The 16,263-nt window shown below is 39.0% G+C and overlaps 1 protein-coding gene across 1 annotated transcript; it reads right to left on the reverse strand.

Moving 5' to 3' along the window:
• Positions 1 to 282: 282 nt before the first annotated feature.
• Positions 283 to 16,025, reverse strand: LOC141498117 (lymphocyte antigen 6G-like). The gene is made up of 3 exons (XM_074201072.1): positions 15,977 to 16,025; positions 8,504 to 8,623; positions 283 to 537 (listed from the first exon to the last, which is right to left on the reverse strand). Exons 1-3 carry the CDS (start codon positions 16,023 to 16,025, stop codon positions 326 to 328), a joined length of 381 nt encoding a protein of 126 aa, XP_074057173.1. The 3' UTR covers positions 283 to 325.
• Positions 16,026 to 16,263: the final 238 nt, after the last annotated feature.

Genomic DNA, 16,263 nt, shown 5'->3' on the forward strand with positions numbered 1-16,263 from the left:
ACTCATTGGGTAATTCCTAATGGAAGGTTTGGAAATTCATCTACTTAATTCCAGAACGATATTTTTCTAGTCACCTAGGTGTTTTATCTCCCCAGATTCACAGCAATGAGTAAATATAACCTGGGATTTCCCAGAAAATAGTTTAGAGTAGATTCTTTAAGAGCAAACAGTTTTTAAAATGTTTTGTATTTATCAATATAGGTTTATATCGTCACTCATTTGAAGGTAAGCTTCCCTAGGGCAAGTCCATTTTGATTTTGACGAGCATACAGTAGGCACTCATTAAATGCTCCCTGACGAATGAATCCACTGGTTGGTTAATACATCAGAGTCTATTCCCAAGTAGAAGGAAGGCAAAGTGGGTCAATACTGCCAGAGCTACTGTTCTGCTACTGGCAGTCAAGTGAGTCACTCCATTGGTGTTGCACAGGGTGTGGTTACAACACCACGATGTCACATGTACCATGCCAAGCGTTGTGTTGGAGGGCTCACAGGTGGAGGAGCATTTCTGGATGATGTTTTCAAACTTGTGAGTATCTAGAAAAAGAGAGGAAAATCCAAGATATGTATCAGAGAACCTTCACCATTAACAATGAGCTCCAGCTCATTCAAAATGAAGATAAGACACAGTGCCTATTCCCTTGAAATTTCCAATCCAAAAAAGAAAAATAACACACATGCAGATGACCATAAAATATGAAAATCAACTGAAATCAGGGAAGAATTCCTGGAGGAGGTAGTGTTTCCATTGAATTTTTTTAAATATATTTTTTTCAAGTAGTAATTCACTAGTGAAGAGGAGAGGTAGAGGACATTCTAGATATAGAGAAGTGAGTGTACATATGGATCAAGTTGAAGTAAAGTGAATTGAGGATATGGTAAAGGACAAAGTATTGTTCATTTTGGCAGAAATCTATAATGCATAGAGAAGCAATGTGAAATAAGACTGGAAAGGTTAGTTACTGCTAAATTGTGGAGAACCTCAAAATACAGGAATTTGAATTTTATTCAGTTAAACAATTAGGCGGTATTGGAAATGAAGAAGAGTGGATGGATGAGTAGGTGAGTGGATAGAGAGAGAGAGAGAGAGAGAGAGAGAGAGAGAGAGAGAGAAAGTTCTTCCAAATATGGTTATACATATACATGTGTCTCAGTTATTTGTGGGAGGGAGGGAAGGAAAGCAGAGTCAGAAAAATCTATTAAGAGATTAATTCAAAAGACCAAACTTCTGAATGTTGATTATATGTAGAGAAGCTGGTATGATGCAGGCTTTCACATGAATAAAGTCTTGCTCACAGAATTCTCATGAGAGTGAGAAGAATTCTTACCCTAATGTAAGTCAGAGGCAGCATGGCCTCCTAGTAAGGTCTCTAGTTTGGGAATCACAAAACTCAGCTGTTAGTACCGCTTCTGACAAAAAATAATTCTCTCATTTTGTCCTAGGCTTAATCTCTCTAGGTCTCAGTTTCCTCATTTGTAAAATGGAGGTGCCTGGACCTTTCTAGTTCATAGGGTGCTAATGCTTTACACATTATATTTTCTAAATTAGCACTTCTCAAACTTTTAAAAATTATTGAGGACACTAAAATTATGAGTCATATCAATGAAGATTTTTGATACTAATTATTAAAATTGATCATTTAAAATATTTCTTAATTAATAATAATAAATCATTATAAACTATTTTCCAAAATAAATCAATGAGAGTAGCATTGTTGGGGTTTTTTTGCAAATCTCTTTAATGTCTAGCTTCATAAAAGACACAGAAGATAGTTGCCTTCTATCTGTTTCTGTGTCAATCTATTATCATGTTATTTTTGTTAAAGTATATAAAGAGTTTGGCCTCATATTGATCTAGAGTTAGAAAAGGGAAGTATATTTCAATAGATAAACAATAGTTTAGGATTTTTATAAAAAATAGTTTTCACCTTAAGGGTCCTCTTTCTAAAGGTTGGTACAGAGGGGAAAATATGTTTGTTTCATTTTGAAAGTGGGCTTCTGGCTTTGGAAGCATCCCTGCTTTCTATCCTATATAGTATGTCAGAAACTCATGGATTCAAAAATTATAATTTTAGCCTAAATACATCTTTCCTTTCTGGCCAGCTAGTAATATCCAGTGTAATCAGAGGAGAGAGAAAACAAGGGAGTTTTCTAGGACAGAACAGGGAGCAATAGAAGAAGCTATGCAGGGAGCAATTCTATTAGCTTAGTATTGGAAAGACCCTCTGAACAATTAGTGTTGCCCAACAAGAAAATAGATTGCCTTGTGGGGAGTCACCCTAAGTCTTTTGGCAGAGGTCAGAAAATAACTTGTCAGGAAGAATCTGTCCTGGGAGGGATTAAACTAAGTGGAACATGGCAATTTAGAAGTTCTTGTTTCTTTTGGACCTTACAAGCAAATTAATCCTAAATCAAAAGTCCAGAATCCACATCTTGATTAGGTTTGGAGCATAGAACTAGATGCTTCCTTAAGGCCTTCTCTGACCTACCTCTATAACTACCTAGAGGTGTAAGAGAACTTCCAAGTCCAAGAAGTGCTGTTGAGATACTAAGAGATGATGAGTGAGATGTGGTGAGAAGACCTAACGGTTAGGAGATCAGGTTTCTGGGTCTGAGTCTGCCATTTTCTGGCTTTGGACCTTTGGGCAAGTCACTGCTCTTTAGGGAGCCTCAATTACTTACTCTGTGAAATAGGGATGTTGGACCAAATGATCTTTATGCTACTTTCAAATTCTCAAGTTCTAAGCTTTAGGGTCCCTTCTAATTCTTATGTTTTGGGTTCTGTGCTTCCTCTTAACTCTAATAGTTGTGGTTGTAAAGGATCTCCCACTTTTCTGTGCTCTAAAGCAGTAGAGTTCCACCCAAATAGAAACAGACCTCTGGAGGTCACATATCAGCTTAGAAAACCACAAATTAACATTATCTATCTAGCATGGTTTTTATTGATTTATTTTTGTTAATCACTTTATTACATTTTAGACTAGTTTGGGCAGCACTTAGGGGTTTGCTGGCCCTTGCTGCCTTGGGTTTACCACTTCTGTAAAGTGAGAGACTATACATTCTGTTATTCCTCATTCTTCTACGCTCTAAGACCCATTCAGGTTCCCACCTTCTTTTGAGCCAATGTATCAAGTAAAGCAGGGTAAAGTCTCAATTACTTCTTTCCTCTTTTGCCTCCTGTAGAATTGGGTCAAATGCTATACAAGTGTAAAGAATTATTGAGAAAATTATATAGTCTCATGGAAAGAACCCCAAAATCTGAGTTTAAATACTAATATCAACTCTAAGATCTAGAAGATAGATAAAGTATTGAAAGATTCTGGGTTCAGATCCTTCTTCTGATGCTTAAGTCATCATCAGGTGTATCTGACACTCCAGTTTTCTTGGCAAAGGTCCTGGAGTGGTTTGCCAATTCCTTCTCCAGCTCATTTTACAAATAGAGAAACTAAAGCAAAGAGGTTTAAGTGACTTACCCTTGGTCATACAGTTAGAAAGTGTCTGCTACCAAATTTGAACTCGACTCCTGACTTCAAGGCCAGGGCACTAGCTACTGTTCCAACTAGCTAAAGCTGTGTAGAGAATAAGGTTCTCCCTGGGTCTCAGTTTCCTTATCTGTAAAATGTGGGTGGGTAGACTACAAGGTTTCTGAGATCCCTTTCAGCTCTAGATCTATAAACCAGAACATGTGAGCTAGCACTTAGGGCATTGTCTGATATATAGTAGGTATTTAATCAATGCTAATTGATTGACATACATGACCCAATGCCAGGACCTTCCCTTTTCTGTCTTAGTTCCCCCCATATAAAGTAGGATTCCTAACACAGTAACTCTTCATATCTCAAAGAGTCTTAGTCATCCTCAAAGCCCTTTAGGAACGGGTGCTGCTATGGTTGTTGCATACAGGTACACACACACACACACACACATATAATATAAATACACACATTCACACATGCTCTAACACACTTAACTACACACACATCCATTCCCCTTAACACAAGAGAAAAGCAAAGAAGGATAGAATCAATGATCCAGATCTTTCTGGATAAAACCACATTGAGTATCAGAAATAGCTGACTATTTAGATTAGAATGACTTTCAACTCAATGCCCATTTTCCCTCCCCGCTCCAACCACATGGGTTCAAATAGGCTAAACAAGCAGCAAACATTATGAAGTCCTGGGGGAAAGGTGTATTTGAGAAGTCTTAAGTTGTCATCAGACTTCTGTTCCATAAGCCTGTTTATAAGTTGAGGCATGTACTTTCTTGTCTTGAATTACAAGAAAATAGAAAAAAAAAGATGAGGGAGGTTACTGAGTTACTGAGAAGAAAGAAAGAAAGAAAGAAAGAAAGAAAGAAAGAAAGAAAGAAAGAAAGAAAGAAAGAAAGAAAGAAAGAAAGAAAGAAAGGAGGGAGGGAGGGAGGGAGGGAGGGAGGAAGGAAGGAAGAAAGAAAGAAAGAAAGAAAGAAAGAAAGAAAGAAAGAAAGAAAGAAAGAAAGAAGGAAGGAAGGAAGGAAGGAAGGAAGGAGAGAGAGAAAAAGGAAGGAAGGAAAAGGAGAAAGAAAAAGAAAGAAAAGAAGGAAAGAAAAAAGAGAGAAGGAAAGAAAGAAGGAAAGAGAAGGAAAGAGAAAAAAGGAAAGGAAGGAGAAGAGAGAGAGAGAGAGAGAGAGAGAGAGAGAGAGAGAGAGAGAGAGAGAGAGAGAAAGATATAGGTTGGGAGGAGGAAGAAAGGAAGGAAGGGAGGGAGGGAGGGAGGGAGGGAGGGAGGGAGGGAGAGAGGAGTGAAGGAACTCTCTGGAGTCCTTTAAGCCCAGGCTAGAAGACCCTTCGTGGGGAAGACTTCTGAGGGTCCTAATTCAGGTATCCCTTGGACAGCCCCGGGCCATTGTGAGGACGACTTCCAAGCTAGAGAGCTATAGCTGGTTTGAGATCACGCCAAACATCTAGGTGGGGAACTTTTACTCACATGCAGGAGTAACTTAGTAAGCAATGGGACTGAGTCACCAAACAGCAGAGCTAGAAGGGACATGAGGGATGGGCTGTCCCTACCTCTTCATTCTTCAGAAGAGGAAACTGGGGCCTAGATGAGGGAAAAGATTCACCCAAGGCACCACAGAAATGCCCTGGCAGAGCTAGTGTGCCAACCAAGCCTCTTGGAAGGTTGCACTATTTCCACCACTCCCCAGTCCCATGCTGTGGACACTAAGTGCTTTGGAGTTACAGGTGGAGGGTGGGGCTGGGAACAAAACCAACTCAATCTGTCCAAGTCAGTAGAATGAATATCTTTTGGTTTTGTTTTCGTTGGTTTCTTTGTTTTACTTTTGTCCCTGGTATCTGGACTCTGTAGGACAGAGTATGCAAGTGGACCAATGGTTTTGGAACTGATTCAGGGGCATGCTGATAAATGTTTAACAACTGGTAACCAAAATGGTAATTGGGAAACACTTTTAAGTCTAATATGCATTATTAATGCATGATGCCATATACAATATACATTATTATACATATTACTTTCTCTGTCACTTTCTTAAGTTGAGACTATCAATAGATAATAAATCAAGCCTTAATTTGTAACAGTTATTGATTTCCAAAATATAAATGTTAACACTGAAAATTTAATGATGGATTTTTACACATCCCTGAACAGGCCTCACTTTCCACCCCACCTTGCAAACCAGATAACAAGAAAGATATTCAGAAATAACAACTCTGGCTTAAAGAGCCCTTTTCCTTTCTGAGCAACCAGTAGTAAACAGGATAGGGGGAAAAAAAATAAGGGGAGAAGTTAAGGACTCTATTGGGACCAAAGTGTTATTTTTTGTTGATTCCAACCAGAAACCAGTAACTAAATGTAGGCAACACCCTTTGACTCATTTGAAGATCATAAATTCTTCTTTCCCTCCACTACCCTCCTGCAGTGGAACGTTCCAAAATTTCCCAAAGGGAGGAACCAGGAGTAACAGAACAACAGATCAACCCAGCCAGAATGGTTCTTGTAATAAGAATGTCAGAGCTGGGAGAGGCCTTGGACTGCAGAAAGTTTGAGCTAGGATCTTTGAACAGAGAATATAAGTACTCAGAGAGACTTTAGGATGAAGTGTATAGGAGCTAGGAGGAGCCTCAGTTTAGAATGTCTGAGTTGGAAGAACTTAGAATGTCAAAGATGGGAGGGGGCTTAGATGCCATGGAGGTCAACCCTTTCATTAATATAATGGCATTATTTTAGTTTGAGGGAGAAGACTAAGACCTTTAAGTATCATAAGATCAGGCTCAGGTCTCAAGTGATTCTATGCAGGCCTAAATCTAGAGACCACTCTCCTAAGGTCCAGGCCAATGTTCTTTCTACTATGCCAAAGGTAGAAGAAACCAGGAGCCTGGATAATCTATGGGAATGAATGATTAGTCCTTTGATAAGAGTAAGTTGTTCATTCATTCATTCAAAAACTAGACCAAATAACTCCCCTATTCAAAGTCCTGTGTTTAAAACTATGGAAGAACTAAAAATCCCTGTTTTTACCTATAAGGAGTTTATAATCTAGTAGTAATTATATTAATCCACATTTGTATAGAAATTTAAGACTTTACAGAGTATTCTTCACATCTGCCTTGAGAGGTAGAAAACACAAGAAATAGTATCCTAGACTAAAAGGAATGACAACGCTCATGGTCACCCAATTAGGAAGTGACAGAGCTGAAACTCAAACCCAGGTCATGGGCAAGTCTAGACCTCTTTCTGCCTCTCCCCATAGCATGCATAGATAGAGAGAAGCTGATAGAACAGGAACCTCAGGGGAGGAATGTAGCATGACCATAGAACCATAGTGCTACAAGATCTGATAATAGAGAAATCACTGCTGCAGTGGGGAACTAGGGAAGAAATTTCAGCAGAACTGATGATGTTGGAGCTGAGCTTGGAAGGACAGGGTAAGGAGGAAGATATGACAGGCAAAGGAAATTTCATTAGCCAAAGTCATGGGAGTGTTCAGGTATTATGCATAGACTCTTGGAAGAGTATTCCCTGAGGACAAGGGGAAGAGCTAAAGTAATACTTGCTTGGCTCTGGGAGGTATCCATGCTGAATGCATGCTTAAAGAATAGAAAGCAGTTAATTTGGGTGGGGCTTTTGTAAGGCAATGGGGTTAAGTGACTTGCCTAAGGTATCACTGCTAGGAAATTATTATGCTTCTGAGACTGGATTTGAACTCAGATCCTCCTTTCTCCAGGGCTGGTGCTCTAGCCACTGCACTACCTAGCTGCCCTGAAAGAAAGCAGTTAATTCTTGAAGAAAAGTGTTGTTGACCTTCCCAATGCCTTCCACATTACGCTACCTGCTATCATCTCCATCTCCACCCTCCACTATATAGTCATCTCCTTTTCCAACTCCTCTTTATAGGTTTCTTTCTGCTTGCCCCTCAAACTAATAAAATACCTTATATTTGAATTTAAATTTAAATACATTATAGGGTAAGAATTTTCTTGCTTTTGTTTACATTCACAGGGGTTAGCACAGTCGCTAGAACATAGTAAAAATTCATTCATTCACCAATTTTCTCTAAGTCATCCATTTTATTCATCTATCTACCATTTATCTTTTTCTCTACCCAAAATTTATCTATCTATTCATTCATCCATCTATCCACCTAGCTATTATCTATCTCCCCATTCATCTATCTCTCTACCTATCCAACCATCCATCCATCCATCATTTCTCTCTCTCTCTCTCTCTCTCTTTCTCTCTCTGTCTCTGTCTGTCTGTCTGTCTGTCTCTCTCTTTAGAGGTTCAGCTCTTCTGTGCTATGTTTTCTATCTCAAGATCCTAGGAACCAGAGATAGACTGGATATTCAGGGTCACCAACTCTTATTTTGTGGATGAGGAAAATGAGACACAAAGGAAGAGAAATGATATACTCACTGTCACAAAAGTAGTAAGCAGAAGAGTAGGGCTTTGAACATGTCATGTGCCTCTGTATGCAGCATTCTTTTGAATGCACTCCACTTCCCCCTTGAACATCTAGAGTTTTTAATCATACAACTGAACACTTCCTTACAGAAATCTACAATGGAGCTCCATTCTACCTGTTTGAATCATTTTTCCTCAATTGGATTTTGAGCTCCTTAAGGTCAGAGACTATGATCTCCTTCACTCTTCAAACTCCCCAATACACTTGGCACAGAGATAGACAGACACATGGTTATTGATTGGTAAATATTCATTGACTGATGCATATCACATTTATGTATCAAATAAAACAAGTCCTATAACTTCCCTATAGAGGAAAAGTCAAGAAATTAATAATCAGAAAGTCAAGGTTGAAAGTCCATCCCTTCCACTGGGCAAGTCATTTCCCTTTGTTGAACTTCATTTGTTTCTCTATAAAATGTGCTCAATAATCCTCATTACTTACTTCACTGGGCTGTTTTGAAGGAAACACTTTACAAATATTAGTCAATAGAAGTTTTTATTCATCTTCCTCATTGTTCTTTATCTTAGCAGGAACTTACCAAGCTGGGCACTTATCACAATAGTCTCACAGTAGGCATCAGAAGATGAACAGTTGGTGGGGCTTTGGCTCTTTCCATGGCAGCTGTCCCCTATACATTGATAGCACTCCAGAGTACTCCCTGTGGGAAGAACCAAACCAGAATGAAAAGCTGTCCTCAATTCACTGACCTCATAGGAAGCACAATATAATGCAATATAGTAGTAGTAGCAGTAGTAGTAGTAATAATAATAATAGTAGTAGTAATAGTTGTAGTAGTAGCAGTGGTAGTAGTAGTAGTGGTGGTGGTGGTGGTAGTGGTAGTAGTAATAATAATAGTGGTAGTAGTAATAGTAGTAGTAGTGGTAGCAGTAGTAATAGTAGTAGCAGTAGTAATAGTGGTAGTAGTAGTGGTAGTAGTGACAGTAGAAGGAGGAGGAGGAGCCACAGCAGCAGCAGCAGCAGTAGTAACAGGAATAGCAGCAGTAGTAATAGTAATAGCAGCAGGAGTAATAGTAATAGCAGCAGCAGAAGCAGTAACAGCTATATGATCTTGTGCAAGTCATTTAACCCTGTTTGCCTCAGTTTCCTCATCTGTAAAATGAACTGGAGAAGGAAATGGCCAACCACTCCAGTATCTTTACCAAGAAAACCCCAGATGGGGTCATGAAGAGACAAACTTGATGAAAAATGATTAAACAAAAGTAAATGCTTTTTGACCATTTGTATGAAAGGAGGATGTTAGTGCCTTAGAACATGAAATATTAGATTAGAAGAGCCTTTTACAAATAAAACATTAAAACATCGAATACCAGAGCTGGGGGGAAACAAAACATGGAATACTGAAGGTTTAAGCTGGAAGGAAGCTTGGGGATCATCCAGTCCAATTTTGTCACTTATAGATTCAGTAAATGAGGATGAGGAGGGTTAAATGATAGGACCTGGTCAGACACATTAGGAGTATTATGTTCAGCTGTCAGTTCTATGAAAGGTGAGTTGCTTCTATGCCCTGGATAGGTCCTCCGAGGATATGGCATTGTAGATAGGACAATGACAAAAAGAACAGCCTCCAAAAGAAGGTTGACCAGGAGGCAGAGAGAACCAAGAGAATGTAGTTCAACTCTTCTGAGGGATGAGTCTGGTGGTGGTTAATCTGAAGGTGAAAGCATTTTGAATGGGATAGGATCAGCTGGAATCAAATATTTAAACAATAGGCTTGGAGAAGAAGGTTTAGATTTTTCTCTACTCAGTACCAGAGGGTGGAACTGGCATAGAGGTTGGAAGTTATAGGGAGGCAGTTGCCATCCGATTTCAATCATTTATGAAATACTTCTGGGTACAAGACACTGTGCCTAATGCTGGAGACAGAAACACAGAAACTGTTGGGAACCATTGTAAATTATTATTATCCTCCCATAGTTCCTTTGAGCATCAGAAGGTTGTTTTCCTAAGTACCCCCAGAGTGGAAGTGGATTAGAGACTGGAAAGGTTTTTAAGCACTTTTATTCTGGTAAATAAATGGAGCACTTGGAGATCTTGATGGAGTACTTGTCTCCTTTGTCATCCTTGTCCCCTGCCCCTCCAATGCTCACCTGGGGAAAATTGAGAGAGTCCAGGAAGTGGGACTCTACAGGAAACCAAAGAATCTTCAAGGTTAAATGTTCTCTCTCTTTCTCTAACCCTCTTTGCTTCTCTCTGTCTCTTCTCTCTCCCTCTGTCTCTCTCTCTCCCTCTCCCTCTGTCTCTTTTTCTCTCTCCCTCTGTCATCTTTTTGTCTTTCTCTCTCCTGTCTCCTGTCTTCTCTGTCTCTCTCCCCCCGTCTTTCTCTCTGTGTGTCTTTGTCTCTCTCTGTCTCTCTCCTTTTCTTTTTTTCTCTCCCTCTCTCTCACTTTTCTGTCTCCACCTATTTCTCTTCCTTCCTTTTCCAATCCCCACCTCAATCAATTTCTCATAATCTTCACAATCAAATGGATGATCTAAGTCAGTAGGAAGCCTCCAGTTCCTGGAATGCTACTTGTCTGACTTGGATGAGACAATGGACCCTATAATGTATATGATCCCTGGTACCACTTACATTCTTTGATGCCACTTTGTGAAGCTGAGGACCCACCTCTTGACTTTTGGAATTTCAGAATTCAGACAACAGCAAAAAATGAAAAGCTGCCATTTCTCAAGCCCTTTACAGTTTACAAAGTGCTCTCCTCCCAGCAGCCTAATAAGGAAGGATATATCCATTTAGGGGAGGAAAAAAGAGGTCCAAAGACCAGAAACAACTTGCATGTGATCACAAAGCCAGCAAGTAGCAGAATCAGAATGTTTTAGAGCTAATGACAAGGCCCAAGTTTTCCTCCTTCTCCAAGTGGAGATCATGTCCTTGAAAAGTCCTTTTCTGCCATGGGGTACCGTCTCCAGCCCCTTCCCCTCCCAACTGCCTTCCCCGGACATGTTGTCCTTGGTTAACATCCTTCCTAACATGGGGAACCCAGAAATGGACATAGCACTGAATATTTTGAAGCAGGAAATGACTCAGGACAGAGTCTATAAGAAGTCTCAGTGGAGTGTTGCTGTCATTCCTCAGCTTGTTTGTTCTTATTTTAAAGGCCTCATTCTTTTTTTTTTTAATAAAAGAAAGATTTTATTTATTTTGAATTTTATAATTTTTCCCCTAGTCTTGCTTCCCTCCCCAACCCCCCCCCCCCCAAAGAAGACAGTCTGTTAGTCTTTACATTGTTTCCATGGTATCATAAAAGCCTCATTCTTTTTTTTAATAAAAGAAAGATTTTATTTATTTTGAATTTTGTCATTTTTCCCCTAGTCTTGCTTCCCTCCCTAACCCCCTCCCCCCCCAAAGAAGACAGTCTGTTAGTCTTTACATTGTTTCCACAGTATCATAAAGGCCTCATTCTTAAGGGTTTTGCAAGATCTCTAGCCAAGCCAGACTGGGCTCTTTTTCCAGAACAAGGCCTATGCTTTCTGAGCACTGGATCTTTGCTCACACCCTTCCCTCCCACTTTTCAGTTGTTGCTGAACTTCAGTCCACCTTGAAAAGCCAACCCAAATTCCTCCTCTTCTAGGATGCTTTTCCTAATTTCCTTCCCTCTTCCTCCTATAAATAGATTCTCTCTTAGCCTTTTGTTTTATAGCTCTCTGATCTCATATTGTGCGTTTTTGTTATTACTTCCCTGGTAAATCCTTTGGGTCCCTTAGGATCTCATAGAGACTTTGTGGAAAGCCAAGGCTATGGTACAGCAATTTTTTTTTTAGGTTTTTGCAAGGCAATGGAGTTAAGTGACTTGCCCAAGGCCACACAGCTAGGTAATTATTAAGTGTCTGAGGCTGGATTTGAACTCAGGTACTCCTGACTCCAGGACAGGTACTCTATCCCCTGAACCACCTAGCTGCCCCAACAGCAATTTTTAATAAGAAGTTGTATTTAAAATCAAAATAGGAGAAAAAATTATTGTATGTTTTGTTGTTATCATTTTTGTGTTCATGTGCTACTGCTTAGAATGATATGTCTGAAAGGATGAGGACAATGTCCAATTCAACTTTTGTTTCTGTCCCAGTGCCCGGCAAGGTATCATGGAATCAAAGAGTCTCAGAGGCCTCCTTTAGTTCAATCTAAACTGAACAATAATCTGCAACATTTTCAATGAGCTGTCCTCAAACCTTTGAATTAATGGACTTTAAAGACTGGAAAGGACTGTGTGAAAGTCATCTCAACTACCTGGAGAAAGAAAAAAGCATGATAAAGAAAACCTTAGTTAATCTACAATAACTAAAGACTTATTGGTTTAGTGATAAGATGGGTAGGACCAGGAACATGTAGATAATAAATATTACAATATTTATAGTTTGATTGAAGAAACATCACTATAGTTTTCTATGAATAGAATGTTTTCATCCTTTTTGGTCTTATATAGTATGTAATAAACGGCAATTAGATGGCCTAATGGATAGAATACTGGTCTGGAAGTCTTGTTGTGGGACAAATTGCTGTCTCTGGGCCTTAGTTTTCTTTTCTGTAACTTGAGGAAGAATATCTTATCTATGAGGTTTCTTCTTCTTCTTTCATCATTCCATGAGGAGCTTATGTGACCACAGTAACATTAATGAGAGGACTGAAGAATTATTCCAAGCATTCCTTGAACCCCTTTTCCACCAAAATTTTGGCCTTAATTAGCTGGAGATTGAGAGGTTTCAAAAGATGGGTATTGTGCTTCATTTGTTTACTTGCTCAGTTTTTCTATGATCCCTTAATTTGTTCAGACACTGTTCTTTTCCATGGACAGGAAGAGAAAATTTTAATTAAATAAACAAGAGGCTCAAACTTTAAAGTAGGGGCTCTTGGATTCCTCTATTTCCCTGATGAATCCTTTGGGTCCCTCAGGATCTCAGAGACTCTGTGAAAAGCCAAGGCTATGCTACAGCAATTTTGTTTTTGTTGTTGTTGTTGTTGCTGTTTTGCTAGGCAGTGGGGTTAACTGACTTGCCCAAGATCACCCAGCTAGGTAATTATTGTCTGAGGCTGAATTTGAACTCAGGTCCTTCTAACTCCAGGGCGGGTGTTCTATCCTCTGCATCACCTAGCTGCCCCATTTCGGCAATTTTTAATTAGAAGTAGTATTTAAAATAAAAATAGGAGCAGGAAAACATGATGGCGCCCATCTGTAATCACCACGATACAACCAGAGAGACAGGCTGGTGGATAACTGGATTTCAGGAATTTCAAGTTACAAATGGTAAGATTTAGGGATGGGGGAAACTAGATTGCCTAAGAAGAAATGAACTAGCCCAAGTTAGGAACAGAGAAGGTCAAAGATCCTATACCCATCAACAGTGAGGTCAGTCTTGTGAGTGACTCCTAAATTCCCAACCTGGGCGAAATAGAAAGACCCAGTCTCCAAATTAATTAATTAAAATAAAAATTTTTTAAAAACAGAACTAGACTTGAAATTCTTTTTTGGAATCTTATAAGGAAAGTTATAAGGAAGATTTTCTCCTTGGAATCTGGGTTCAAAAGTCAACTATCAAATTATTTGACCCCAATTCTGAATAATAACATGACCACCCACCTTCAATTTTTAGACTTAAAGTTCTCTAGAAATGGGTCTAAGATTCAAGCTTGGGTTCTCTGATTCCAAATGCATTGCTCTTCCCAGGGTTTAAAACAAAAGATTTTAATTAAAAGAATTTATGTATAGAGTTTGGAGCTGGGCCATTTCACTCAATAAAACCTTGTCAAGGATTGCAACCCAAGTTTTTGTTGGACAATGCAGCCCAGAAGAGCTAAAAAGTTGAACATCCATGTTTAAGAGGGTTCTTGAATACGGATGGAAATTTTTTTTACCTCTTTATTTCAATGGAATTAGATTCTTTTGCAATTCTATTTATTTTCTTTTACACATTTAAAAATATTATTCTGGAAGGGCTCTATAGATTCTTCTAGACTGCAAAAGAGGTCCATGAAATTTTTTAAGAAGTGAAGAATCCTTTCTTTGAAACCTTTTAAAGCACAAGTCTCCTCACTATATTTTTACAGTTTTTTCCTCCTTATTCAATCATTCCACAAATATTTATTGAATAATAACAGTCTATCTCCTCTACTATTCAAATGTGTCTTCATGGCTGGAAGAAAGGTGACCCTAAAAAGTAAACTCAAAGAGTACAAGTTCTGAAAGGTTCTATTAAGCCAGCTATATTTGGTGAATGGAGTCAGCTAAGGATGGAGAGGCTCATCACCATTGGGTTGGCTGTTATGGCACAGTAGAAAGAACACTGAATCTGGAGTCAAAGGAAATCCCTCCTCAAATGCTTGCTACTTCTATGACCTTGAATGAGTAATTTGCTTTCCCTTGGCCTCAGTTTTCTTACCTGTAAAATAAGGGAGCTAGCTTAGGAGACTTCTCCCATTTTCAGATATAGGACCTTATGACAGAATTCCTCAGCAAACAAAAAAGTAAAAACTGTCTCAGCCCTATTCATCATCATTTTGCTTCTTTGGAAGGACTGTGGTAGAATGGTAGGAAAATGGGGCAGGGGAGCATCACAAAGGTTGTAGATAATTCACAAACATTAACTTAGTGACTTTAACATGAGAGTCTATCTGCTGATGAACATGACCACATAGACAACTGTAGTAACGGAACTGTATTGTTATGGACATTCTCACTAATGAAATCAGAAAAAAAGGACAGGAAAGCTGCCATGATCTTCTTGAAGAGGAGTAAGTAAAGGAAAAGAACAAACATTTAATAATAATAATTATGAATAACATTAATATAGTCCTTACTATGTGCCATCCAGTTTTCTAAGCATTTAAAAATAGTTTCTTTAATCCTCACAATGACCCTAGGAAGTAGGAGCTATTAGTAGTTTATTTTTTTACAGTTAAGAAACTGAGGCATTCAGTGGTTAAATGACCTACCCAAGGTCACACAACCAGGGTCTGAGATTTGAACCTTCCCTCACTCCAGGCCCAGCATTCTGCCCACTCTACTATCTCTCTGAAAATAAAGGACTCAGTAAATTTTATTTTATTGTTTGCAGGAAGAAGGGTAGGCTTCCTCAAGAAGTGGTGGACTAATCCTCCTTGGAGATCTTTAAGCAGGGGCAGAATACCCACCCTTCTGGTTTATTATGGTGGGGATATCATTTGTGATATTAGATGGTTGCTGATATCCATTTCAATTCTCAAATTCTGTGATTTTGCAGCATGTGAGCAATTCTCAAAGACTAAGTTTCAGAGAAGGTGGAGGGAATCTCATCACTTGGGAGTTGTTTCTATTGGTGAAATCACAGGTTCCTTTCTTGTCCCTATAATCATTGCTATCAGACTGTGGATTCAAAGGCACCATTGCAACAAAGAGAGAACAATGACTATGGAATCTGGAAGACTTGGGTTCTAAACCTGCATCCTGTGTGACCTTGGGCAAGTCACAACTTCTCAAGGTCTCAGTTTCCTCATCTTTAAAAATGAAGAGGTTATGGAAGATAGTCTAAAGTCCTAAAGTTTTCAATCTACAATCCCAAATTAGAGCTGGAAAAAGACCTTGAAACTGTCTACTCTAATAGCCTCATTTTATAGATGAGGAACCTGAGACTCTCAGAGAAATGGAGGACTTGTCTGTGATGATACTGGGAGAAGATAGCTTTGGAGAATTTGAACCCAGGTCCTCTGATTTCAGAGGACCCATTTCCCATATTTCCTTCTAAGTCTATGCTTTTATTTCCCATATCACTCATAGTAAGAATAAAAGAAATAGAGACTGTGATTGTATTGGAATTTCACTCCACCAATACAATTGAAACCTTTTCCAAAAAATAGAGTTTTAAACATCAATCTTTCCCATAGTTGCTAGAAGGAAACACAGGGTGAAATCCACCTCTCCAGTGCAATTTAGTTGCACAGAGAGACAACAGGGGAATTTTTCAGTCATCAAAATTACTTTCTATACAATCTCAGAAAAATTCAATTCATTTCAGAGCATCTCACCTTGGTCAAAACACAGGAGGACCATCAGGATAATCAGGTAAGACGCCATCTGAGCTTGATCTCCTTAGGCCACCCAGTGGGGTTTGTGTCTTCGGGAAGCAGCAACAGGCTTGTGGAAAAATGAAGAAATAATGTTTTTAAAAAAGCAGGTCTCACTTCAGCCAGAACAATCAGTTAAAATTGTACCAGTAGGTAATGGCTCTGTGGTCTGGTCATACAAACACTCCCCTTATTTATCTTTCCATTCGGTTCTACCCTATCAATGTTATTGTTTGGTATTTTTCAAG

Source organism: Macrotis lagotis, chromosome X (genome assembly GCF_037893015.1).
Source record: "Macrotis lagotis isolate mMagLag1 chromosome X, bilby.v1.9.chrom.fasta, whole genome shotgun sequence".
Lineage (NCBI taxonomy): Eukaryota > Metazoa > Chordata > Mammalia > Peramelemorphia > Peramelidae > Macrotis > Macrotis lagotis.